The sequence below is a fragment of the Citrus sinensis genome, chromosome 5, assembly GCF_022201045.2.
Source record: "Citrus sinensis cultivar Valencia sweet orange chromosome 5, DVS_A1.0, whole genome shotgun sequence".
NCBI lineage: Eukaryota > Viridiplantae > Streptophyta > Magnoliopsida > Sapindales > Rutaceae > Citrus > Citrus sinensis.
Genome location: NC_068560.1, coordinates 19,746,457 through 19,773,387, shown reverse-complemented (window position 1 = coordinate 19,773,387; position 26,931 = coordinate 19,746,457). Strand labels below are relative to the sequence as shown.

At 32.2% G+C, this 26,931-nt stretch overlaps 3 protein-coding genes across 3 annotated transcripts; 2 read left to right on the top strand and 1 right to left on the bottom strand.

The window, feature by feature from the left end:
- Nucleotides 1-5,960: 5,960 nt before the first annotated feature.
- LOC102614228 (hypothetical protein) lies at nt 5,961-9,710 on the top strand. Its single transcript, XM_006471395.4, has 7 exons — nt 5,961-6,186; nt 6,318-6,461; nt 7,302-7,369; nt 7,469-7,519; nt 7,603-7,662; nt 7,742-8,167; nt 9,333-9,710. The coding sequence occupies exons 1-7, from the start codon at nt 6,060-6,062 to the stop codon at nt 9,369-9,371; spliced, it is 915 nt and encodes a 304-aa protein (XP_006471458.2). The 5' UTR covers nt 5,961-6,059; the 3' UTR covers nt 9,372-9,710.
- A 3,666-nt stretch (nt 9,711-13,376) lies between these two features.
- On the top strand, nt 13,377-20,265 carry LOC102613628 (CSC1-like protein At1g32090). The gene is made up of 11 exons (XM_006471393.4): nt 13,377-13,994; nt 15,076-15,228; nt 15,503-15,638; nt 16,227-16,328; nt 16,458-16,577; nt 16,717-16,797; nt 17,007-17,347; nt 17,585-17,830; nt 18,333-18,657; nt 19,041-19,274; nt 19,730-20,265. Exons 1-11 carry the CDS (start codon nt 13,681-13,683, stop codon nt 20,099-20,101), a joined length of 2,424 nt encoding a protein of 807 aa, XP_006471456.2. The 5' UTR covers nt 13,377-13,680; the 3' UTR covers nt 20,102-20,265.
- A 49-nt stretch (nt 20,266-20,314) lies between these two features.
- LOC102613925 (4-coumarate--CoA ligase-like 6) lies at nt 20,315-23,655 on the bottom strand. Its single transcript, XM_006471394.4, has 6 exons — nt 22,362-23,655; nt 22,079-22,268; nt 21,219-21,364; nt 20,890-20,957; nt 20,661-20,763; nt 20,315-20,566 (listed from the first exon to the last, which is right to left on the bottom strand). Exons 1-6 carry the CDS (start codon nt 23,421-23,423, stop codon nt 20,453-20,455), a joined length of 1,683 nt encoding a protein of 560 aa, XP_006471457.2. The 5' UTR covers nt 23,424-23,655; the 3' UTR covers nt 20,315-20,452.
- Between the last annotated feature and the right edge of the window lie 3,276 nt (nt 23,656-26,931).

The following is a 26,931-nucleotide window of genomic DNA, read 5'->3' as shown; positions in this document are numbered from 1 at the left end:
ATGTATTAGCAAATTCTTTCAAATGGTGTCTATGTTCTTCTATTGTTTCTGAAGCTATCAATATATCATCAACATAGACTATAATGTAATTGTAGTCTTTAAATATTTTATCCATCCTACTTTGAAAAATTTGTGGAGTATTTTTTAATCCAAAGGGCATTACTAACCATTCATAATGACATTGTGGGGTACTAAAAGCTGTGTAGGGGATACTATCATTTTCCATCTTTATTTGCCAAAATCCTGACTTACAATCAAATTTTGAATAATATGTTTTATTTTTTACAAGATTTATCAGTACTTCCTTATTTGGGAGAAAATATCCATCAAATTTTGTATATTTATTTAGTTCTTTGTAGTTTATTACCATTCTCGCTTTTCCTCTAACCTGTTCTGCTCTTTTCCTAACCATAAAAGCTGGACTATTATGCGGGCTATTACTATTTCTAATAAGTTTTAAATTTAATAATTCTTTTATTTGAATTTTAAATTCTTCTCTATCTTCTTCTGTATACATCATAGGTTTAAGTCTTATAATCCTATTTTCAATTAATTCAATTTTTGCTCTAGGATGATCTGGTTTCCATAATGCTAAGGGATTCTCTTTATAAACTTGCTCAAGCTGTGATTTTATTGTTTCTAGTTGTATATTATAACTTTGTCCTTTTTGTATTAAATAATGTTTTTCATAAATATACTTATCACCACGCTGGGCTGGCTGAACTCTGTAGGGTTTAAATTCGCGAGGTATGCGGAGAATATGATTACAAGGGGTTTTTAAAGTGATCATATAAGGTGTTTGTTGATAATATTGGAACTGTTGGATGAAGTCATTTCCTAAAAGGATATCACAATCCATATTATTGTATTGGAATATTTGGTTAATACGTACTACTTTACTTCCTAGTAAGATTTCAAAATTTAAAATAGATTGATTGACATGTTGTTTATCTCCTGTAATACCAATAATTTTTAATTTTCCGTTAGATTCCCATTTATTAGATAAAAAGGATTTCATAATAGTTATTTCACTACCAGTGTCTAACAAAGCACAAGTATCTATATCTTTTTCGGTTATATTTATTTGTATATATACAGACATAGGGTATTTTACATAAGCTTGTTTTAACATGTGTAACAAATTATTGTTTGTCCTTGGATTAAGAAAGTTATCTTATTAGGTTCAATTTTGTAATATTCTAAATCATTTAAAAAACTATTTCCTAGTACTATATGTTTTTCAGGGTCTGTAGTCATGAATGAATCTATATAGCAGGCTACTATTATTCTAAGTCCTTCTATTATTATAGGGACTTTAACTTCTTGTTTACAAATATGTTTATTCCCATTGAAGTCAGTATACTCATACGGAACTTCCTTTTCTTTTACTAAGAGTCCTTTATTTTTTGTGTGATTCATATAATTATGGCTTGTGCCAGTGTCTAATAGTATAGGTACTTTTGTTGTATAATCTATTCCATTAAAGTATTGTCCAAGTATTTTTACCACATTATTTGTTGGTACCGATTTAATTATTTGCTTATCAGTGTTTAATCTTCTAGAAGAACTTCCTCTTATTAAGGTTCTTCCAGCAAAGCTTATAGGAATAATGGAGTTTTCATTACTATTATCTAAAAATTGTTTTTTATCATCGATATTTAATTCATAATTTATAGGGATTTTGTAATCATGGATTACTGGTTCTATAAATGTTATGATATCTTCACAATCTTTATTTATCTCGATGTAAGGTTTATTACCATATATTTCTCCGTAATTTGAATTACAGAAACTATATAAAGCTGAGTAATGTATTGTCATTATTCTATTACCTTCTTTCATTAAATTTTTCTTTAATAACTTAAAATGTAAGCTTAATGTTTCGTCTATGTTCTTATCTTTAATGTGTACACAATATCTAGGGTGACAAGTAAATAATAATTTAGTATAACATAAATTTCCTTCTATTGTTCCAAGATGTCCTATCTTAGGATCTGTAAATCTTTGATCATGCAATGATAAAACTATTGGGCTATCTATTCCTTCTTTAAAAAGAGATTTTATTAAGATTTGTATTTCAGCAAGATATACATATTGAATTTTTTCTTTAGTTGACTCATTTTTTATTTTTCTCAGTGCTAAATCTATGGATCTTTTATTTATTAAACTAAATCTAATGTTTCCTTTGGCTTGTGTAATTATCACAGCTTTTTCTTGTTCATAATATTCGTGTAATATTATTCGTTTTCTTTTAAACATATCTCTAAATCTATGGATTATTCCATATTCTGGTTTTTCCATATTTAATTTTAAAAGTTTATTATATTTTTCTTTGTTAAAAGTAGCAACAAGGCTGTATCCACTTTTGTTTTCTTCTTTTTCTATTTCTTCTATCTCTTCTATTTTTTCATTATCTAATAACTCTTCTTTATTCTGATTCATTTTCAGATTCTTCAGCCATATAAACTTCCTCTCCTATATAGTCAGATAAGTTATTTATTTCCTCTAAGTCACTTTCTATATTTTCAAAATCTTCTTTTAAGAGTTTAACTTTTTTCTTTCTTGTACAATCTGTACTTATATGCCCTATTTCTCCACAATTCCAACATTTACATTTGGACTTATCTAATATTTTTCTCTGGTTTTTATATTTTCTTTTATAATATTTTCTTCCTGATTTTTTATATTTTTTCTTAAAATTATTATATTTTTTATATCTCTTTTCTTTATTATAAGATTTCCTGCGTTTTTTATGAGGTACATAACATCCCCATTGGGTAGGCATTTCTGTCTTTTCACAACATATTTTTGTTATATTTTTACTCTTTTTTATTAAACTTCTTTGGATACAAATTTCACTTAATCTTGTATTTAAAAATCTGATCCTAAATCCTAATGTATCTGGGATTCTACTATCACTTTTATTATTATATTTCTCATATTCATTTATAAAATATCCATTCCATGGATAAGGTAATTTAGAATAATACAAATTTTTATAAATGTTTTGGTCTTCATGACTCATGAATTGTGTATAATAATATTTACTAAATTCACATGTATATTCTTTTACAAAACACATATTACAGATTGTCAGGTTTATTAATTTCATTCTAGCATTTAATTTATCATGTTTTGCTTCATTTTCTGTATTTTGTAACCAATCTTCTCCTAAGAATTCACTAGCAATATATTCGATTATTCTTTCTATACCTAATCCTTTATCTTTTCCTAATGCTATTTTGGTTGAGTCTTTTATTAATTTTTGTGTATCGTCACTTAATCCTTTCCACCAATTAAATACATTTCCTGTAAAACTTGCTATTAGTATATCTGTTAATATATTTATTTTTTCTTCTTCAGTATCTACATTCCAATCATCTTTGGATCCATTGAATATAAAGAATAATTTCATTTGCATTCCCCATTCTACTAAAGCTTTTCGGGAGTCTATTTTACAATCCAAGTCTAAAAATGCACCTGCATTGCTTATTGGCATCAAATGGTCATTATTAGGTTGGTAATCTTTTTTCCAAGGGGTATTTTTAACGGGCGGATGATATTCATAAAAAGGTCTATTTTTCTTTTTATTTATTTCATATCTATGACTAGGTTCTCCAATATCAGGTTTTAATTCTGGACCTCCAGCGACATTCATCTTTATTTGGTATTCTTTTTCAAATTCTTCTAAATCACTAAAGTTAATATCACTAAATTTTTCTGTTAATTCTTCTAATGTATTTTCCATTATTCTGTGTCACTAGGTGTATTTTCTTTTATCTCTAATTTTTCTTTTCCCTTTTCTTCTCTTTTTAACTCTGCTTTTAACTTTTCTGATTCCTCTAATATTTTTGGATACTGGGTTTTTATAAACCAGTCATCATAACTTTCTGGTTGAGGTTTTGTCATATGTTTTTCAATGCTTGTCCCTATTATTCCTGATTTTATTATTTCAAGTTTCTCAACTTTTTTATTTTTCTTTCGGCTTATCTGAATTGTTGATAATTCTATTTTTATCTTTCCTATTTCTTGTTTAATTTCTCTCATTTCTTCTTTAAGATTTAAAAGTATTTCTTTTAATTCGATTAATGTAGTTTCCATAAAAATGTAGGGGTGCTAACAGATATTTTTACTTTTGAGTGTATGTTACATCCATCGTAACATAGGGTTAGCCATTTAATAAATAAATTATACACAATAAATTACCTTATTATAACTAGTGGTGGCAAAATAGGTCACTGGTTCTGCTCGTATCGTGTCAATTTTGTGAGTTTGACATAAGGAATTCCTTGGAGTTAAAACTCTTTTCTTGGTCCACTGCTCTATTTATTCAAATCTGTTACCAGAAAAGATGAAGAATCAGTACCACGACAAAACTCATTTTGAAGCGAGTTCACCTTTAAGCGGACTCAAATTCAGCTCATTTTATATTCGTGTCAAAATATTAAAATTGAAACACTATATAAAAAATAAATGAGTGATCTAATACACTCATTTAATAATCATGTAATTGTATCACCCAATATAATACAACTTAATAATTCACTTAATACCTATTTAATATTATTTACATCAAATCTTGTAAAATAAGAATGAAATGAGCTATTATTTAAATAATAAAGATGAAATTGATTATTACATCAAACCTTAGAAGTGAAAAAGGTGTTTTTTCCCATAAAAGTTGACACAATTATTATATGAGTTTGATTTGGTCAACATGATTTTTTTTTATTTTGTCGAGTAAGGGTTTAATTTCTTGATTCATTTACTTGATTAATGATATAATTATTAAGCAGTTAACCAAAACTAATTCATGTTGGCAGAATCTAAATTATACTTGTGTTTTCAATTTAAAATTAATTTACAAAGTCTTTCTTCAAAACACTCTTCGGTCAATTTATTGTTAGTATACTATATAATTCATTGAAAACAAAATTAAATTTTCAAATAAGGATATACAAACTATTTTAAAATAAAACTCTCAAATATAATTAAAAAATATCTGCCTTTGGGTGTAAATTTAAAATATGAGGATAACTTAATGACTAAACAATAATAACACTAAATAATATGAAATCCGTAAAATATATATCTAAGACAAAATTAAAAAAGAAAAACATAGATTTCTTTTTTTTTTTTGAAAGGAGAAAAACATAGATTTCACAAGCACTAGAATGAGTTTTTTTTTTTTTTAATCCTTTAGTTTGTCCTTCATTTTAATATGATCAAGATAATAAATAAATAATCAATTATACTGTTATTCTATAAAAAATGAACACACACTCCTTTATTTAGTTTTAAAAATACACACTAAATACATAAAAACACATATTTACAAATATTATAGAATAGAACATACTACATTAGAGTGTATGGTTTTTTTTTTTGGTCTTTTAGCTTATCATTAACCTTAATAGGGATAACGATTCTTAATTTTAAAAAATTATTATTCAAAAATTTAATTGACTTCATTAAAAATATTTAATGAATGCACATACACACAAATATATTGCATGTTTTTTAGTGTTATTTTTGTTTTATTAAGTTTTATGTGAACTTTAAATTTATATAGAAAGTTAGATATTATTTATTTTTCTTGAGATTTTTATTTTAAAATAGTTTGTATTTATTTAACTGAAAAATTTTATTTTGTCCTCAGTTAATTGTAAAGTAAACTAATTATAAATTTACAAAAGACCATTTTGTCTATTGTTTGAAAAAGAATGATAAAATAGGTTATTATTTAAAAAAATAAAAATGAAATAAACTATTATATCAAACCTCATGAATAAAAAGAGCTTTTTTTTAGTGAAGAGTTTTTTTCTAATGTTTTTGACTCAAACTCATTTATTCTTACCAAAATTTCAAATTTTATCCGCTCTAATTATGATTGGGGCTAGCACGTGTACGTCTGTTATTGCACGTGACTATTGCACGTGACTATTTAAACAATGTATAAGCCTTGCGAGTTTAAAGGAAAAAGAACAGATTCCTTCTGGGAGACAAGTAGTGTGAAATTTTCCGAGTGATTCTCCCGGGAACCAAACACAGAGAAAGAGATGAGAGGAGTAAGAAAGCAAGGGAACTACACGAACCCATGTTTGACGATGCATCAACCATGGGCTTCACTCCTCGTTTACGGGATCAAGCGCGTTGAAGGCAGGTCTTGGCCTGCTCCTCTTCGAGGTATATAAATATAATTTGCTCTCATACTCTTAATAATTAATTAAGTAATTAATTATTTAATTGTTGTTAAGACTTGTTTAAATAGTAGCGGCATTAAATAATTAATTTATATTGTCTTTGTGACTGTGAAGGCCGTCTATGGATTCATGCTGCTAGCAAGATTCCCGAAGAAGCTACCATCAAAGCAATGGAAGAATTTTACAGGGAAATTTATGCAGTCAATGGGATCACTGATCTTCAGTTTCCCCAACATTATCCAGTTTCAAGACTTTTAGGTACTCGTTATTTTGCTAATTTTTTCTTCATGTTACAAATTTACAAATATTCGAGAATAAATGTAGGTAGGCTTTAGACTTCGAGCCACAGCTGCTGCAAAATAAAATGTGAAAAATTTGGATGAAAATAAACAGTTTTGATGAAAATAGTAAAGATATTGAGTTTTTCATCACGGTCGCCAAGTGGTGAATTCACGCCCTCGTTGTTCGAGCTCCCGAGGCTCCATTCCTTAGCAGATTTTTAGAATTTTAGTGATTTTTTTAGTCAAATGACTGTGGGAATCACTTTAACTTCTAAGCTATCTGCAAGTTTACCAAACACTTTTAGACCCGCGGCTTGCCAAACTGCTAAGTCAAACGGATTCTTAGTTGTCACCTAATTATCGTATTGATGCCACTAGCTTTGCAAAAGATGTGAAAATTAACAATATCTGGTCTTAAACAAAGCTTTGAAGCTCAGATTCAAGTTTGACTTGAATTTGGTGGACTATTGGGTCCACTTAGCTGCTTTTCATTTTCATTTATAATCTCACACAAGCTTTCACTCTCTATGTTGTGTTATGTGTGTATCCTTCTGATGGTCTATATGCAAAAGTCACGGTAAGTCAGGACATTGCTTGCAGAGAGAAATTGGATGGAGTATGAGGTGAGTGGAAATGTGTAATGTAGTTGTTTTACCAAATTATTGAAGTTCTTTCCAATTTCAAGTGAGAGACGGTCCTGAGTGTTTTATGGCTCCTCTTAATATTAAGCTAGAATGGAAATCACGTTGGAGAAATTATAGAGACAATAGTATTGCTTTTTTTTTTTTTCCAATTTTTGACATATCTAAATATGTAGGGTGTGTTGAAGTAGTCGGCTGCGTTCGCTGCGAAGAACTAGCAAGCTGGGAAGTGGTACCTGAAGGGGTTAGCTATTTACTCCCCTGATCATTTTGTTCCCTATATTATCAACTTAATAATGTACAATGAGTATGCTGACTAATTTATACCAATTTTGTGGGACAGGTGAGGTTAGAAGCACAAACAGATTTTTGCTGGCTTTGTGAAAATCCTCAAGTGAGTGCTTTCACCCTGCTATAGATTACCATTTGATGAACATTGAACTTTTGATGAATCGTTTCTGACTCAAACAAATGCAGAAACTATTAGTTCCATTTGAAATGCGAGGGTATCAGGGTGTTTATAACTTGGAAAAGAAGGTACATGAGATGCAAAAATTCGGTGCCTGTGTCTCTTGCATTTTGTTTAAACAGGGACTGACTTCTATTCCTGTCACAGGTGTATGAAGCTGCTGTTAGGGGTCTTACCCCTGTTAAAGGTCCACTGCCTGTGAAGTTTCCACTTCCAGATGCACAAGATCCTTTTTCTTTGAAGCCAGGATCTATGTGTACAAATTTCCCCGAAAATAAATCAACTGCAGTGGAGAAATCATCCACTCTCAATGCAGCCATCGCTGGTGCACGAGCAGCAGCAACACAGTTCAATAAAAAGAACCAAGATCTCCTCACTAATGTTATGCAAGATGAAAAACCTTATGCCTTAAGAAGTGGATCAAAGAAAAAATCTTCAGATGGTGATGCCTTTAACCAGGGAACTTCAGCATTGGCTGAGAACGGAGAAAGGAATCTCATCGAGCATGAGGAAAGCAGTAGCCACGATCAACCCCGTGGACAGTTGAAACAGGATCCTGGAGCGCCGTCCAGAGTATGTAGCTTTTCCTATTTGTCTATCATTTTTCTAATCTTTGTTTGGTTATTTGGGAAAACTTGTTCATTTGAGCAAAAACACACATATATGAGATTAAAACCCAAAAAAAAAAAAAAATTGGAATAGACATGGTGATTCCTTAACATGGATTTTATGTGGCAGTGAGTTCAACAACCTTTTAGTCCATCAAAGTATCTAACATCAATCCAATTTGATTCAGATCATTATTGATGCTGATCTCACATTTTAGGTCCTGTAGCCTTGATCCCTATGTGGGTTATCTAAGTTCTTGAAAATGTGCTCTGTCTCTACTAAAAACCTCATAGGATTTATCAGAACAATTGTAGGACCTCCATGCATGATGGAACAACTGGATGATTGCAACTGCTCCAGAACTCTTCTTCTAAACATATGGAAGGATTCCTATTTTATTCAATAATCTTTCAAGGCTGCTTTGTTTCATGCCATATGAACTTTTGCAAAGCTAATAGCTATTCTACTGTGAATTGAAGCAAAGTTGTAGTCCTTACTTCACCTAGTGTTGTAAGTGTATAATGCTTGATTAGCCTATTGGTTATATCTTAGAATAAGTGGTATGTGTGGGTTATGTACGTTATTTTTTAATGTAATATATATGTTGTTTTTGAATCATGTTTTGCATTCTACATTTAATGTTTGCTATGTGGAGTGTTTAATAGTTGCTAAACATAGCAAACGGTATTTCTTGCATAACTGAACTAATATCAATGATCAAGGGTATGTACACTCTCACCAAGTGGTATCTCTTTAACTATGTGATACGTGCCATTACTCATGGAGCCATGCAAGCCATTATTCACGCCATCCTTCATGGAGCCATGCATGCACGTGTTACATTTAGTTGTGGGTTTTGTTCAATAATCCCATGATGTGCTGATTTTCAGCGAAGTGGGAAGTTGGTTTCCTATTTTTTTTGGCATTGTTTGTTAATTTTCAGTATTGTAAAGACTATTATATATAGTCGGAAGTGTTTCAATAAAAAAGGGGGAAATTAAGAAAACCAAATCATCTCTTCTTTCTCTTCACTTCTTCCTTATAAATTCAAACATATCACTATGAAGTTGGTTGGACAATCTTGCTATATGAATTGCATTATATGATGTATCTGTTTGTGACATTTTAGATTTTTGCTGCGGCGGTGAAAGGACTGAAGCCATCGTGAGGTTGTTCCATCGGCTCTTCGGAGTAGTGTACATTATTGTATCTGTGATATTAGTTTTAGTGGCACCCAGCAGTTACCATTTTCATTTCCAGATTGTACCATTTAGCGCGTCTTGAATAGCAATCAAGACTAAATCTGGTTCATATTTTGTTTTCTTTTATATCTCATGCTAGTGGTGTCCTTGTTGTATCAAGTATTCTTTATTTTTTTTTTTGTTGGTTGACTGTAATGCAATTGTATGGAATAAATTGTAAGAAACGTAGAAACTTGTAAAAATTTGAGAATGTATTTGTGAACTTATCTTTGATTGATCGAATAATTTCGACTATTTGGAAATGCTGACAGACTGTCATCACATGTTGATGGAACATGCTGGAAATGGCTTTAGAAGAAACAAAGATATAGTTTTAACTTTTTGTCACGGATATATAGAATCTGTAGTCACACCATTCACCAATGATAAGGACGCTGAGCTTTCCCACATCCTATTGCAACAACTTGTTTGTCAATTTGTGATTACTATAAACTTTAAAAACTGCCCATTATTTGATTTACCTGCCTAAATCATTTTTTTTAAGTCCCTATTTCTTTAAGATTTAAAATTTGAGTGACTAATTAAATAAAACTATTTAAAACCACTCAATGAAATCTTTAGATGCTGTTAAAAATAATTTTATCTTATCATGAGTCATGACAAGCCTATGTGGGTTACGTGTTGTCAAGTTATCAAGTTATGTAAATTGATAGATTCATAACAAGATTATAGCCCAAGCATAACATTATACAGTCATAGACATATTACAATGAAACGATAATTAGTGTTTTCTAATTCTAAAGTCATGTACCACTACTAAAAGCTGTAGCTTAATAATAATGCTTCATTCGATGATTCAATTTCGCTGCTGTGTTATGGCATAAATAACTAACTAACAATATCTATTCGAAATAAAGAAATGATATTAAAAAAAAAATTGACAAATTGAAGCATAAGACATAATATGGACATTTTATGAGTCTTGTCTTATTAGTTGGCAGATAGCCAAAATGGAGACCAAATTTTTTTGTTTGCGTTTTATATACTCCTAACAAAATATCAACCCTAGCTTAATTTATTCACAAAACTGTTTACTATTTTAATTATTTAAACGGTTTAGAAGAACAGTTTAATCCATGTAAGTAATTCTTTTAACTAAATTATATAGATTAGTGTGTGTGAGTCTATTTATTTATACACTATCCTTTCTTGCACTTATTTAATATAGGATTTAAAGGGAAATTTACAGTAATAACCATTAAAGTTTTGATTTTTTTCATCTTAACCCCCCAAAAATATTTCTATCAACATTAACCATAAAACAACTTTTGAGACCAAAATACCCCTCCCTCATCTCTCCCCCAACACTCCCTTTCACTCATCTCTCCCAAACCGATCCAACTCCCATCATCGGCGGCGACATCAACCCTCATCGGCGGTGGCTCCATCTCTCACCGGCATCCGATCTATGATCTACAACCTTCAACAAAACCTAAGTTAGTCATTTTTCTTATTTTCATTAATTTAAAATGAGATTTTAGAATAATAATAGTCATTTTTCTTATTTTCATTTGTCTTCACACTCATCGTCGTGCTGAAACGACGGAACATTCGAAGGACCAGCTCCTCCATCATCACCATCATTATTGAAACGAGTGCCCCTTGTATTATTAGAAGGTTTTGCACAAACATTATCCCCCTCTGTCTCATGATGAAAATCATCATTGTCCCGAAAATCATTGTTGTGATACGGAGAATACCGTTGCTCCAACGACGTCATTATTGGAAATATCGTTGCTCCAACATCCTCTAACGTAACGCCGTTATCATCAATGTTGTCATAATTGTCGTGGATTGGAGAGTAATATTGCTGTAGCGATATTGTCCTTGGCAACACCTCTTCATCATTATCGAGGCCAGACATATTTGCTCTAAATGAAATTTCTGTATCGACATGTGGCTCAATACCTTCGCTCGGAACTCGAGGTGATGTGGTCACGAACATAGGAATGCATCCAAAATTGGCTACGTCGGATGCAATATGCAACACAACCCTCACCATTTCATCATCAAATATATCAATGGGCAGTGCACATATACGATATAATGTGTTACTAGACCTTAAAGTTGTCTTCATTGGGATACTATATTCATTAGGGTTTATTTGTAACACCTCGTATACTCTTGCCAATAACTGATCAAACAGAAAATTTTTCCCAACAAAAAAAGGTCGATTTTTACCATTCACATACTCCATACGCCCATCCTCTAATGTCTCTCACCAACCATCGTAACACAATCCAAGTACAACTGAATCCATTAAGCCTGAAATTATAAAAAAAAAATTATTTGGATCTGGATCAAATTAATACAGTTTTAATGAATCTCCAAGGCTTGGTGCGACAGGTGCCTGTCGCCAGATTCACCCACGACTCAGTTCAGCAAGTTCAGAAAATAAATCATATCACTAAGTGATGTCGATTAGTGTTGAATTCGGATAGATTATGATCAGATTTCACTTTTACCGTTGTCTTTTACCGTCGTCATTGGTTGATGATTCAAGAGTGGAAAGTTGCGTTTGGTTTGACGATATGGGAGAAATATTGTTGCTTTTGGTCTGTAAAAAAGGATAATTTGGGGAGAAAAGTTTGTGTTTGGCTAATGTTGAAAAAAAAAATTGAGAGGGTTAGTTGTGAAAATAACAAAATATTTATAGTTATTTTCGTAAATTTTCCAGATTTAAACCCAATAAAATTAGCATCATATTGTTTATTATTATTACTTCAAGTACGGAAAACACCGCATTTGGCTTTTTGCATAACATAAAAATATTTTTTTTAAATAAACCTAATAAATGATACTGTGGCAATAAATATTAAGATTGTTTTATGAATTGGGTTCCGCATTGTTTTCGTAGAAAAGAATCTAATCATAATTAATTAAGGAGAGATTAAGGGAGAAATCTTTTCATGCAAAGTAAAATTAAAACAAAAACGGCATTTAAATATTAAAAGGATCTGCTGATTTTAAGGCGGTAACGTAGGCATGCTTTCATGATTACATCCAGCTTTCCACCGCGTGCAAAAGATGGAGGTGAAAGATTGCTGGAATCATTGTACGAAGGAATAATTTCATCGAGATCCCCTGAATCTGTAATAATATCAGAACAAGATATAAGGATATTATATTTATAAACTAAGAATTGATTGGTGCATTTGAATCCACTCTTTCTTTGAGATAATCAAGTTATGTGGTGTCAAATATTAAACATTATCTACTTACTACCCATCGACCTTGTTATATATCTTTTTCATGTTGAATTAAAAAAATTATTATGTGTTTATTTTTTGTATATATACATATGAAAATGACGTCACATTAATAAAAAAAAAGATAGTTAAAATTTGATAAACTTAACTCTCAAACAGAGAAAAAAAAGTTGGTTAACACTAATATTAATTTAAAAGATTTTATAATATACATAATCTATATATAATATCCAAAACTATTTATAACGAGAGTAAAAGTAATTAAAAATAGTAAAAATATTAGCGTAGGATTGAGAATTTAAAATTTTACAGCTTAAACTCATGGTTAGATGGTTGTACTTGAAATATTTCATTAAACTTAAACAACTGGAGTTCAAAATTTCAATTTGAATAATCTATTTTTAAGTTAAATTTAAGAGTATTTCCATGCAATCCATCTAAATTGCAATATATATCAACCTTTTGAATCCTTCTAGCATTATGATACATTTCAGGGGATTCATTGCAATCAATCCATTCTTTGGCCACATGGCTTCAACAGGGAACAAAAGATTACCAGCATCGGCAAGCACAATAAGCAATACCAGTTACCCGCAGGTCCACCGCCTCCTTTCTCTCTCATCCCAAAAAGAACAAAAAAATTAATAACAAATGACTTCACTTTTCACATGCACATGTCATGAACAACTCTGCTAGTCAAAATACTTCCAAATCCCGAAGGAAACCAGAACGAGACAACACAACAAAACATTTTTCATTAAACAAAAAACACATCACTTGTGGTGTAATGAAAAAAGAATGGAAAGTGGGTAACACCCTTTTAACATATCAAACTCCATTAGGCAGTAAGGGCCACTGCACCCCAACTTTGTCAATTTCTTGTAATAAAAAACTAAAAATTAAAAAAAGAAAAACAGAAAAAATATTCTTTCCTTTCTGTGTTACTTCAAACCATTCTTCAGATAACCTCTAGTTTCTTCTTTCTTTGTTGTTTCTGTTTGTTCCAATGGCTACTCTTGGTGATATTGGGGTGTCTGCATTGATCAACATACTATCTGCTTTTGCATTCTTGTTGGCTTTTGCTTTGCTGAGAATTCAACCCATCAATGACAGAATTTACTTTCCCAAGTGGTACATCAATGGGGCTAGAAGCAGCCCGAGGAGGTCTAGAAACTTTGTGGGCAAGTTCGTTAATTTGGAATTCAAGACATATCTTACTTTCTTGAACTGGATGCCTCAGGCTTTAAAGATGACTGAGTCTGAGATTATCAATCATGCTGGCCTCGACTCTGCTGTTTTCTTGAGAATTTACACTCTTGGGTACTCTCTCTCTCTCTCTCTCTCTTTTCCTGCATTTGTTATAATTCGATTCTCATTGCCTTTTCACTTTCCGGGTGTCTTCTCTTTTTGTTAACAAAATATAATTTTTCAACTTTTTTAGTAGCTTAAAACACTGTGGGAAACTTAATTTTCTTACTCTGTTTTAGTACGTTTTTGGTCTGGATATTGGTTGATTCTTCACAAAATTGAAGAACTTTTTGGTAATCTTCAGTATCCATCCTAGCAAGTGTACAATTGTTCATGCTATTTAATGCAATATGGGTATAATATTATTACTTCTGCTGCTTTTGTACTCTGGAATGGGTTTAATTGGAAACCTCTGCTGAATCTTTGTGTTGTGATAGTTTGTCCTCCTATGAATTATGGACAGCCTCTGTTCCCTCTATTATTTATTTCCTTTAATCTGTAGGGTTTCAAGTGCTCCGTTTTACCTTTGTAACCAAAAAGAAAAAAAAATTATAACTTGGAATGATTAAAGTCATGCTAAAAGTTTGGCGCGATGTCTTTGTTTTAATCCACTGTTCAGTTTGCTGTTTCTTTCTCCTATTACTATGTGTATCCTCTTTAATTTTTTATGAGCGCTTATTAGATGATGTGTACTTATAATCTTGGAGGATGGATTTAAAACCCCCAAAAAAAAAATCATCAAAGGATGCTTTCTACTAAAGTGTTGTCTCACCTGGTGGCTATGTTAGTTAGGAAATTTTATTGTAAATTGGAATTGCTAAACTAGCCAGTTCTATAGAACCTGAGGATGAGACGGCACAAATACTCCGTATGAGTACATTGATCAATCTGGTTGTGGCTTCCATGTCTACTATTTCTGTTTGCATTTCCTTTTAGTGGGAGCATTAATTCAAATTGGAGCTAAATTTAGTTGAGGAATGAGTTTAAAAGTGAATTTACAGGACCTGAATCAAGTGTTGGCCCATTCTTGACAATTTTTTATATTGTCTATTACATTGTAAACTTGGCTGTTACTCTGTAACTTAAGAGTAGCCTGAGGCTTTAATTGTCATTGTTCGTTGTTATAATTAGTCTTTTCTGTTTGGTCTGACAGCCTAAAGATTTTTGTACCAATGACAATAGTGGCACTCCTTGTCCTTATTCCAGTCAATGTATCAAGTGGAACGCTATTCTTTTTGAGGAAAGAATTGGTTGTGAGTGATATTGACAAGCTTTCAATATCTAATGTTCGCCCTAAATCCATAAGGTAACTTTGATTCTCCCAAATCAAACATAATTGTACAGTATGTAGAACCAAAATTTATTTACCTGATGCGTTATTATCATTTACTCTTACAATCTGAACTTGTCAAATCACCATTTTGTGGAAGAAAAACTCTTCTTGTTGACACGTTTCTAGTTTAAAATGCGGGAACAATATTGTTTTATGCTGGTATCATTTTCCTTGCCATTTAAGTTTCAATAAATTATTGCTGTATACCATATCAATTTTCTAAAGAAGCATTATGTTTGAATTTCAGGTTTTTTGTCCATATAGGATTGGAATACCTGTTCACCATATGGATTTGTTTCATGCTTTACAAAGAATATGATATCGTAGCATCAATGAGGCTGCGCTTCTTGGCTTCACAAGCAAGGCGTGCAGAACAGTTCACCGTGAGTTGACCTATTGCTTCTTAATTGACCCAAGAAGAGCTTTTAATGAATGCTAGAAATCAAGATCCAACTGTCATATGATTGTTCATCATGTATGTTTGACGGTCAAAATTGCACGTTGTTGTTTTCATATCTTTAGAGATCTTATTATGCATCTATGATCTGCATTTTGGAAGTTTGTACCTTTTGGAGTTTAACCTTTTAATACATTTAGGCAAATGGATGCCAAATAAGGATCTAGGATTTTCACTCTTAGACTTACCGGCAAATTGTTAGTTACCAGCAGTGGAAAAGGTAGCCTACTCTGTTAACGTTTCCATTTGCTTGAGCTAAAGTGTTTTCTAAGTTTATAATGTTCAAATTTTATAGTCAGCTACTACGTTCAATGCTTTTTTCTCTTTTTATTTTGTGTACAATCGAATGGAAGTTTTATTAAAGAAATAGGTTCTACATATTTTCAGTTTTGGTTATGATTGTATCTGAGTACTAATGTCCGAACATTCTCTTCAAACTGAAATCTATTTAGTGTTTATCACAATAATTTTTGACAAGTGCTTTAAAGTGTCTGGATTGTTTATTTCCTTGCAGGTGGTGGTCAGGAATGTTCCACATGTTTCTGGTCAATCGTTATCAGAAACTATAGACCATTTCTTTCAAACAAATCATCCTGATCATTATCTTTGTCACCAGGTTATAGAACTTTCATTAAGTTCCTTTCTTATTGAAATGATTTCTCATTAAAAGTCCTTTTATTAGTTTCTTTTATATTAAAATAATTTGTCTTGTCTTCATTCATGATGGTATTCTTTCTTACTTCAGGCTGTCTACAATGCAAACAAATTTGCCAAGTTGGTGAGAAAGAGAGAGAGGCTTCAGAATTGGTTGGATTATAACCAACTAAAGTTTGAGAGACATCCAGAGAAGAAGCCAACTACAAAGGTAGTAATTTTATAAACATGATGGTACAGTCACTTGGATATAACTTGTATAATTCCTTGGGCTGTTTGATAACCCTAAGCTACCAATCGATTTGTTAGTACTTATTAGTTTTGATGCTTCAAATGCTTCTCATTTTCAGATGGGATTTTTGGGCCTTTGGGGCAAAAAAGTTGATGCAATTGACTACTACAAGCAGCAAATGAAGGAGCTTGAGAAAAGAGTAAGTTATTACTTCTATTTTGTCTACAACTACTCAATTTTCTTGATCTTATACATGGATCACTTGAAGGAAAACTCTGAAATGAATGAAAATCTGAAAATTTCATTGAATTTTAGTTTAATCAACTCTGTGCAACACATAGCTTCTTGCCCCCATGTTTTGGTTCACTAGTACTAATAGAGGTATGTTGTTCATTTGTACCCGTTCAGATGTCAGTGGAGCGGCAAAAAATTCTGAAAGACTCAAAATCTATTCTTCCAGTTGCTTTTGTTTCATTTAAATCACGTTGGGGGGCTGCTGTTTGTGCACAGACACAACAATGCAAGAATCCCACTCTATGGTTAACAAGTTGGGCTCCAGAACCTCGTGATATTTATTGGAGAAATTTGGCTATACCGTTTGTTTCATTAACCATCCGGAAATGTATAATATCAGTCTCCGTGTTTGCCTTAGTTTTTTTCTATATGATACCCATTGCTTTTGTGCAATCTCTTGCAAATCTGGAGGGGCTTGAAAGAGTTGCTCCATTCCTCAGGCCAGTAATAGAATTGTAAGTAACTAATCTTAATCCTAATTTTCTATTACATTTTTTTTTTTTTTTTGTGAAAGATTAACTTGCTGATGCGAAAAGGTTTCTTGTGCTAATTTCATTAAAGGCTGTATTGTGGTGGTATGGCTTTTTCATATGTTACACCTTCATAGTGGCTATATAGATAATGTGTCTTTGATTTTTTTTTTTCCTGTTAATTAAAAAAAAAAAAGACAAATAACTGCCACTATTTTGCAGGAAATTCATCAAATCATTCCTTCAGGGTTTTGTTCCTGGTCTTGCTCTTAAAATCTTTTTGTACATACTTCCTACAATTTTGATGATCATGTCAAAGATTGAAGGACATATAGCTTTATCAAATTTGGAACGGAGGACGTCAGCTAAGTACTATTATTTTATGCTGGTGAACGTCTTCTTGGGAAGTATTGCAACTGGAACAGCATTCGAGCAATTGGACTCTTTCCTTCATCAATCACCCACCCAGTAACGTTTTATATTCCATGTTTGAAAATTTATGTTACATATTATGCTGTTGTATGTTGATATAACAGTTTCCTCAACTTCCACGGTAGGTTAAAGGAATGATCAATTGTTTTAAGTTAGTCCTATACAGGAAATTAAATTGAGAGTGGCTTCATCATACTTGATGTATTGCATAAGCATGGGGGAATTATTGGCATATGAGAGATAACTAATTCATGAGAGGATGAGAAATTTTAGTCGGCTTTTGATTTTTCCTTCATATGAACAAATTGTATCATTTTTGGATTTCTTTGTAGTGTAAAGTCGCAATGTCGTATAGAGCTTTATTACACACCTAGTGGTTTTAGTAGAACTCAAAGTTTATCTGATGTCATTTACGCAATATTATTCTTGACTAAATAAATATAAGCATATTTTATTTGTTTTCTTTTTTGTAAAACTTCAGCTATTATGCTTCTTTAGCAGTTTAAATGTGTGTTAATTTTCTTTTTTCCTTTTGCAGGATTCCAAGAACCATAGGGGTGTCCATACCAATGAAGGCCACATTCTTTATTACATATATAATGGTTGATGGATGGGCTGGCATTGCTAGTGAGATTCTCCGACTGAAGCCATTGGTCATCTTTCATCTCAAGAACCTGTTTCTGGTCAAGACAGAGAGAGACAGAGAAAAGGCTATGGATCCTGGTAGCGTGGATTTCCCTGAAACCATCCCCAGTCTCCAACTTTACTTTCTTTTGGGGATTGTGTATGCCGTGATTACACCAATCCTTCTTCCTTTTACGCTAGTGTTCTTTGGCTTAGCATACTTGGTTTATCGTCACCAGGTCAGTTTATTTGCTTATTATTTTTGTTTAGAAGATGTATATTGGTTGTCTGACTTGTGCTCATGAATTTCTTGAAGCATGTTATTCACAATGTATATAAATTGAACAGAACAATTGGAATGTCTTAAGCTTAATGATCTAGCATTCTTTACAACCAAATATTAGTTGTAATACCCAATACAGAACTCAGAATATCAATCCTAAATTTAAGGTTGTCTGCAATTAATCAATATGAAAAATAATTTAAAGAAATCTTTTGTTGTCATCAAGTACAATATATGTTTGTAGGATTGTTTCCTGCATTATGTAATTGCTTTGTATAAAAGGTGAATTTGTAAGCATTGTTCTACATACAACATTGAAATGCTACCCCAATTGTGCAGATAATCAATGTCTACAATCAACAATATGAGAGTGCTGGTGCATTCTGGCCGCATGTTCATAGCCGCATAATAGCAAGCTTATTGCTATCTCAACTGCTGTTGTTGGGTCTGCTGAGTACAAAAGAGGCAGCTAATTCCACTCCATTTCTTGTTGTATTGCCAATATTGACATTAGCATTCCACAAGTACTGCAAAAGTCGCTTTGAACCTGCATTTAGAAAGTACCCAATTGAGGTAAGCTCCATGCTTTAAAATCGGTTGATTAATGCCAAACAAATCTTTCTGATAACTGCTCTTATAAGATACCCAGTGGTTGTCCTGATTACATTATTCACTTCTGCATAGCACATTTCATCGTTACTCCATGTTCAGCACCCAGCTTTTTCTTTTGGCAGATGTCTTGAGCCCTAGTCGTAAAGTTGGCCATATCCTGTATTTAGTTTCAAGTTTTCCTGTTAGCCTTAAAGTATAAAGGAAATTTTAACGTTAAAATTCCAACTTAGTTGTGTAGGTTATGAGAAGTAGGAAAGATTAAAATTTTGCATTTTTACATCCCCGATTTTAAGGCTACTTACAGATTTAACATCCACACTGTTTGCCTAAGTTACAAAAATCTTCTGATTCTGAAAGCATAGGTGAACATGATTATGCCTATCAATGACTTTATGTTCCTCTATTTTCTTCTTCAGGAGGCAATGGCTAAAGACAGACTGGATCGAACTACAGAACCTGAAATAAACTTAAAGGCATACTTGGCAGATGCATACCTGCATCCGATTTTCCAGTCGTTTGAGGAAGAGGAATTGGTGGAGGTTAGAGTGGACAAACAACAAGTTTGCACTGCAAGCCCCATAACCAGCGAACTAAGTTCCCCTTCGCCATCCCAGCATGTTGATCATCCCACCTCCCGGCCTCAAAATGTTTATCGTCCCACTTCCCCTCAACATCATGTTTATCATCCCTCTTCTCCTCCTCAGCATGTCTATAATCCCACCTACCCATCTGACTACATTTTTCCTCCATCATCGCCGTCCCATTATGCCTATCATTATGAAAGTTAAGTCAATGTCGGAGGTGCTAATCTGCCAACAAGTATTCCTAACCAATCTAGTTTTTTTTTTCCCTGTTTCAATGTGAAGTTAATTAGGCTATGCTGTTAACTTAGAAGTTCCAACTTTTCTGGCTGGTGATCAATGCCATGGTGTTTGAAAATTATTTTACTCAATTTTGTTACTTTCCCATCATATTTGAAACAAAAGGCTGAAGCCTGTCTATCCGCAAACTGAAAATGAGATGCCATTTCTCTGTATATCAAATTAATTACAATACATATCTTATGGTAGCAGAAAGATAAACGAATTTGACCCTGACATATAGCATTGAGTTAACAATGCCTACAATCTAATTCATTCCTAAAGTTTAGAAGTTAAAAATTTCCTAAGTTCTCTCCGGAGGACCTTCCCAGCAGCAGACTTGGGTATCGACTTTGTAAAAACCACCCTCCTCACCTTTTTGTATGGAGCAACCTGCCGAAGAGAGAGACAGAGATTTGAATGCTTTATTAGTTTGCTCCTCATGTTTATTTAGTAAAACAATGAAAATTGTTTAGTCAAAAGAAACCCGTTGAGCAAGATAGTCGATAACAGCAGCCTCAGTTAGTGTGCTTCCATCTCTTCTCACTACAAATGCCACCGGTATCTCCCCAAGCACTTTATCCATGGCTCTAAATTGTAGAAAATGAAGAGACTGGATGTAATCAATAACAGAGAATTTGGACACAGTATGCATTTCTTAACATCTTCAAATGGTCTCTGCTCAATAATAAAATGTAGCATGCACTGATGCTTACCCAGTTACAGCAACATCAAGAATCTCAGGATGGCAAATCAGCACAGTTTCTAGATCAGCAGGAGAAATCTGCAGAAAAGTCACATTGTCAAGCAGGAATAGACTAATACAATTCCATCTCAAAATTACATTCACAAAATCGGCTTAGCTCAGCAATGACTCCGGGAATATCCGACATGTTAATGCACTCAGTTTATGTAATCTTGTCCGCCATATAAAATTTCAAAAACACGCACCAATTCAAACACACAATTCACTCTTGATTATTTACATTATGCCACACAAATGCGTGGTGCAAAATTAAATTCCATGGATATAAAAATATTAGACCTGATAGCCATTGTATTTGATAACCTCCTTTAAGCGGTCAACTATATATAGGTATCCGTCTTCATCAAAATAAGCAATGTCTCCAGTATGCAGCCAACCTTCTTTATCAATTGTTGACATAGTTGCGTCAGCATTATTAATGTACCCTGTAGAGTAGGTGGAAAAGTTATCAAATTTCTACTTGCATTAGGAATTAAGAAGGCAGCCAAGACTTCAGCTGCAAGAAAACATAATGCAAACTAGCGATAACTATATTCACCATGTAAATATTTTATGATCTTAGAACATTATAGAAGTTATATCTTGATGATACACAACGTTTGATATAGAAAAGCCTTCATGATGGATAGGTTATTTGTAGCGCAGAAAGAAAGCATGGATAAGAATGAAATTCAAAAAAGGAAAATAGAACAGCACAAACTAGACACGAATATATATGTGAAGGTTTCAAACCATTGAAGCTGCCATGATGAAACTTTAAGCAACACCAACTAATAGTTCACAACCAAATTAAGGCCATGAAGAATAGCTGAAGCATTGCAAAAGTTCATCTTGAGGACAATAACTCACCATTAAAAACTCTTTTTTTTGGGGGGGGTGGGGGAGGGTGGGGAGAGGGAATCAAACTGGATAGCCTGCATGAAAGGTTTTAAAGTTCCTTTATTGAATTGGTATGGTTGTCAGATAAAATAACATAGGAGCTATCTAAGACAAAAATCTCAGAAAACCAATAGCGATGACAATTGTAAGTAATGTTCTGAAAAAATGGGGACAAGAAGGATCAGGCAATTTTATCAGAAAACTTGTAAGCACATCAAGTAGTAAAACTTTGTGAAAACCAAAGAAATATTTATCACCACCTTTCATGGTTCCAGGTCCTCGTAGCCAAAGTTCACCAGTAGAACCAGGAGGCAAGAAGCAGCCATTAACCCAATCTACCACTTTCGCTTGTATGTTGGGAGCCAGAAGTCCAACTGAAAAGTATTTACTGAACTTTTTAGTATTGAAGCCTCGAGTTCCTACTGCAGTTGACTCAGTCATGCCATAACCCTGCAAACAAACATAATCACACCTAAATATTTTTGAATAATAAGATACCAGCATCATCAACCCAAAAAATGAAAAAAAGAGGACTCATTTTACCTGAATAAAATCAACATGAGGAAAAGCCCCAACAAAGTCCTCAATGATCTTGTTATTTGCAGGAGCTGCCCCAGAAGAAACCTGCTTCAAACTCTTCAAGCTATTTCCACAAAGACCCTTTGCTGCTTTTGTCAACGCCATCAATATTGGTGGAACAACTGGAAAATGAGTAACTCCATATTTATCTATCACTTTTAACATCTCACTGGCTTCAAACCTCCTCATCACAACAACACTAGGCCCCAACGACAACAATCCTAAAGCAAAAAGTGAGAGCCCGTATATATGGAACATTGGTAGTACTGCTAAAAACACAGCCTCAGAACTCAAATACTCATACTGCGAAGCCTCAAACCTCACAAAAAGCTCAACCGCAGCTATAAAATTCCCATGGGTCAACTCAGCACCTTTGCTTGCACCCGTGGTACCAGATGAATACAAAATTGCAGCTGTATCTTGCTGCCTAATCACTGGTCTTTCAACTAAATCAAACTTTCCAGCAATGAGCTTATGAAAATCAGAAAATCTACCTTCTTTAAAATCATTAACAAGATTTTCAGGCACAGCAACAACAGGAGTAGTACCCCAGGACCTTAACTTATCAACATTTTCATATATAGTAAATGCAAGACTTATCTTGGTCTTACACAAAGTGACCTGTTTCTTGATTTCTGAAACACTAAGCAATGGATTCATTGGAATTACAATAGCACCCAAGTACAAAAGAGCCAAGAAAATTACAGGAAAGTAAATGGAATTGGGCAAAAGGAGCAAAACGGCATCACCTTGTGAAATGCCAAAGTGGTGGCGGAGACCAGAGGCCACAGACTGCACCAAAGGGAAGAGCTGCGGGTAAGAGATTGAGTACCCAGATAAGGAATCAACGAGAGCCGTGCGGCCATTGTGTTTGTGAGAGAAAATGAAGGAGTCAACGTCAAGAAGTGAGTCATTCGCGGGAAGGTTAACAGAGGGATGCTTGCTGTGATAAATGCCTGTTTCAGGTGAATACCATTGGGAAGTGTTTATTCTTTCTGACGAAAATGTTTGTAAAAATTTCTCCATCGTCTTGGGGTGTTTTGCGAAACAGACTCAAGAGTCTGCAGAATTGGTAATAATGATGGTGAGATACAACTGCAACGTGGACGCCATCTTCATATATAGAAAGCAAAACGGCCAACGAAGCGGCAGAGCTTTTCGTTTTGAAAATACCGACGTCGGGGATTTTTTTCCTTTTTTTTCTCTACTGTTTGTGCATATACTTGCTATTTACATCCACAACACAACACTGTTGTGGTTGAACAATTCTTTATACGTGAACAATTCACTTGTACTCTTTATAAGTATTATATATATACATATATTGGAAGCGCACAACGTTTAAATTCATTTTTTAACCTATTATTTTTCTTAAATTTAAATTTAGGTGATCTGTCAAATAAAATTACTTAAAAATCACTCAACCACATCTTTAGGGTTTAATATATATATAATATTTATATATACATAATAAAAAATATTATGTATAAATTTACATAGGGGGAAAAATTATGTAGGATGGTCGCCTACTAAAGACTTATTATGTGACAGATTTCATGTTTCATAGTGGATTCCATGATTTTTTTTTAAATGTTATAATATCAACTAGATAAACATGTTTTTATCTTTTTAAAAACATATTCTTATCATTACACAATTAAAATCTTTTTTTCTTTTACGCATATCTCAAATAAGACATTCTTTATCTAAATCTTCAAGTCGATTCCAAACTACTTATTTAAGTTCTTGCTTTCTTGTTGTTAGTGTAATTCTAATACGTGGAAAATTCATCAAAAGACTTATCAACCAAACACATGCTGACAAAGTGCTCATAGCCCACACAAGTTTCTCTAATATCAACTTTACTTGTTAGTATACTTTCAAATCAGTATTTGCAATGAAAAATAATAATATCTAAGTTAAAAATAATTTTTTTACCAATATTTTTTTTAGAATAATAATATGAGGTATTGCGCCCTACCACACATAAATTTATTTAGGGTAAGGTTATTTACATTCTAAATATTACTTTGAACATTCTATTACTCTGCATACTCATACACAAATTATAAAAAATTAAGTTTTGTAGTTTTATTTTATACACTCTTTAAAATTTCAAAAATATCCTTACTTAAGCATTTTAAGTTGCTTAAGTTTATTTATTTAAAATACTAATAAAACTATTCAGCACATGAATTTTAAGAGATTTAACATATACTTACAACAATATAATTAAGTCAAGTTGTAAACAAATTATTTAACATAATTTTGGTTATTAAGTTTTGTTTATTATGTTCAACATTGAAATTTGCACCTGAAATAACTTGCAATGGGAACATAATAATAAAAAATATTCCTCAAATACTGCCCAAAAAAAGAGGAAGGAGAAGAAGGAGACAAAAGAGATGAAGAAGATGAAGAAGAAGGACCGAAGGAAAAAAAAAAGTTTCTTTTATAGTACTCTTTGTTTCATTTTTTTTTTTAAATAAAAAGTGTCATACATACTTTATAGTAAAAAAATTTCTCAAAATTGATTTCCTCATTGTCATTTAAATATTAATTGAGATGTTGGAAATAAAATATTAGGATTTAAGGTATGAAAATTATAAATTAAATAATGAGTGCGCTATATGGATGTTCAAAGTAATTATAAGATATTAACTTACAATAAATTGCTATTAATAATAATTCATATGAGAGGTGTTTTTGTAATACATATTTTTATTAAAATTAAAGTATTCAGAGTCATTTAGAGTTAGGGTGGGCACTCTTTGGATTTGTTCAGTTTAGACTTCAAATGAATCAAGCCTAAACTAATTAATTCATGATTTTGTGAACCAACATGAGCCAAACACTAGAACTGAACTGAATTGAATCAAATTAATGCAATTTGATTTGGTTTCGTTCTATAGTTTAGTTTGGTTCGAGTAATTTTACCCTATGTATTTTACAAAAATCAACATAATAGTAATATACTATCACTATACCAGTAATCTTGATTTCGTAAATCCAAAAATAATAAAAAAATAATAAAGTCATAATTCCACTACAAATTAGGATGAATGAAACTTCACATCAAAGTTTTATTTCCATTGAGCACTCTTTCGGTCACCACTTCTTGATCCTTTAACTTCTATATCCACAATACTTTCATTATCTCTCAAAGTGAGCTATTAATCAAGCACAAATAATTAAACAAAGTAAAATAGAGTGTATAATATTGCACAAATAATTAAACAACGTAAAATAGAGTGTATAATATCACATTGATAATTATATGTATTAACTAACAAATAAAAATATTAGCTTCATTACCTAAGTATTCTTCATATTGAATCATATGATTAAACAAATTAAAATTGTGCAATCTATTTAAAATAAACTTAAATTTAAATTTGAGAAGACCTACCTTTTGAAAGTTCATCCACAAACCCATTTTATTGAACTAATTGATTAAGGTTTGTTGTCATATCCAAAATAAAAGAAGGCCGCAACTAATTTTATGTTAGTATCAAAGTTCAACCATATTAGGAGTCAAAAACTTTCTATAATGATCTAGTTTAGGCTAAGTTTTTTAATTTTTAATTTTTATTTTCATAAATTCTATTTTTAATTTTTTTTAATCATTTGGTTCCGTAATTCAGTTCAGTTTTAAAGAAAAACAAACAAAAACTAATTGGTTCATAGATTTCTGAATCACTTTATTTTTATTGCTTGAACCGAACTGAAGCGAATTGAATCGAATTAAATACCTACCCCTAAATTTTAGAGTAAAAATAACCCCATCAATCAATTTGTTTAATGAAAGTATCCGTGACCAATGAATTATTCGCAATAAAAACTAATAATAACTGAGTTATTTATTTCCTTTTTTAATTTTGTTTAATCTTTGCCAACATCTTATTCGAATAATAATATCATAACGCCAAAACTCCCACTTTTGCGTTCAGCCTCATCGTCTCTTCCCTTCAGGCACTTGATTTCATCATCAAAGATAGACCTATGGCTAGAGATTTGAAAACTACAAGGAGAAAAGTCTTGGTTTATGATGTGATAGATCCACAAATACATAATTCAGTAGTCACTTGTGCTGCTCCGATCACATCATGAATTTATTCTGATTTTGGTTTCTAAGTTTTCGATGCCATTCTTTTTACTGAATTTTCAATTAAGGATTTGGGCTCGGCCGGTGATCTACTCAGTTGGGCAAGGGTACTAAAAACGTTCCTTTTCTTGCTCCACAAAATCCTCTTTGATAATGCAAAATTATTTTAGAGTAATATATATACTCCGCACTTATATAGGTATATTATATTATGATAGAACAAAATGATTAGATAAGTACATCTTGATGTATGTCTGTTTATAATAATATCGTCCGTAATATAATATATCATATATTATATTCGTTGAAATTCAAATTTTATATCGTAACTTTGCATATCTAGTATTATCTAAATTTTGTATCACAATTGCTAGCAGGAGTTGACGCTAGACATTTATTGTAGTATTATAATATGAAGTAATATTTTCA

What these genes read in the sequence shown, in the direction of transcription:
- LOC102613628 (XM_006471393.4), top strand. Translation starts at nt 13,681, where the DNA reads ATGGCTACTCTTGGTGATATTGGGGTGTCTGCATTGATCAACATACTA. An exon ending in TTGAGAATTTACACTCTTGG is followed by an intron (nt 13,995 to 15,075) that starts GTACTCTCTCTC and finishes TTGGTCTGACAG; the next exon opens with CCTAAAGATTTTTGTACCAA. An exon ending in GTTCGCCCTAAATCCATAAG is followed by an intron (nt 15,229 to 15,502) that starts GTAACTTTGATT and finishes TTTGAATTTCAG; the next exon opens with GTTTTTTGTCCATATAGGAT.
- LOC102613925 (XM_006471394.4), bottom strand. Translation starts at nt 23,423, where the DNA reads ATGGAGAAATTTTTACAAACATTTTCGTCAGAAAGAATAAACACTTCC. An exon ending in CTCATGTTGATTTTATTCAG is followed by an intron (nt 22,269 to 22,361) that starts GTAAAATGAGTC and finishes GTTTGTTTGCAG; the next exon opens with GGTTATGGCATGACTGAGTC. An exon ending in TCAAATACAATGGCTATCAG is followed by an intron (nt 20,958 to 21,218) that starts GTCTAATATTTT and finishes ACTTTTCTGCAG; the next exon opens with ATTTCTCCTGCTGATCTAGA.
- LOC102614228 (XM_006471395.4), top strand. Translation starts at nt 6,060, where the DNA reads ATGAGAGGAGTAAGAAAGCAAGGGAACTACACGAACCCATGTTTGACG. An exon ending in TCCAGTTTCAAGACTTTTAG is followed by an intron (nt 6,462 to 7,301) that starts GTACTCGTTATT and finishes CTAAATATGTAG; the next exon opens with GGTGTGTTGAAGTAGTCGGC. An exon ending in TTTATAACTTGGAAAAGAAG is followed by an intron (nt 7,663 to 7,741) that starts GTACATGAGATG and finishes TTCCTGTCACAG; the next exon opens with GTGTATGAAGCTGCTGTTAG.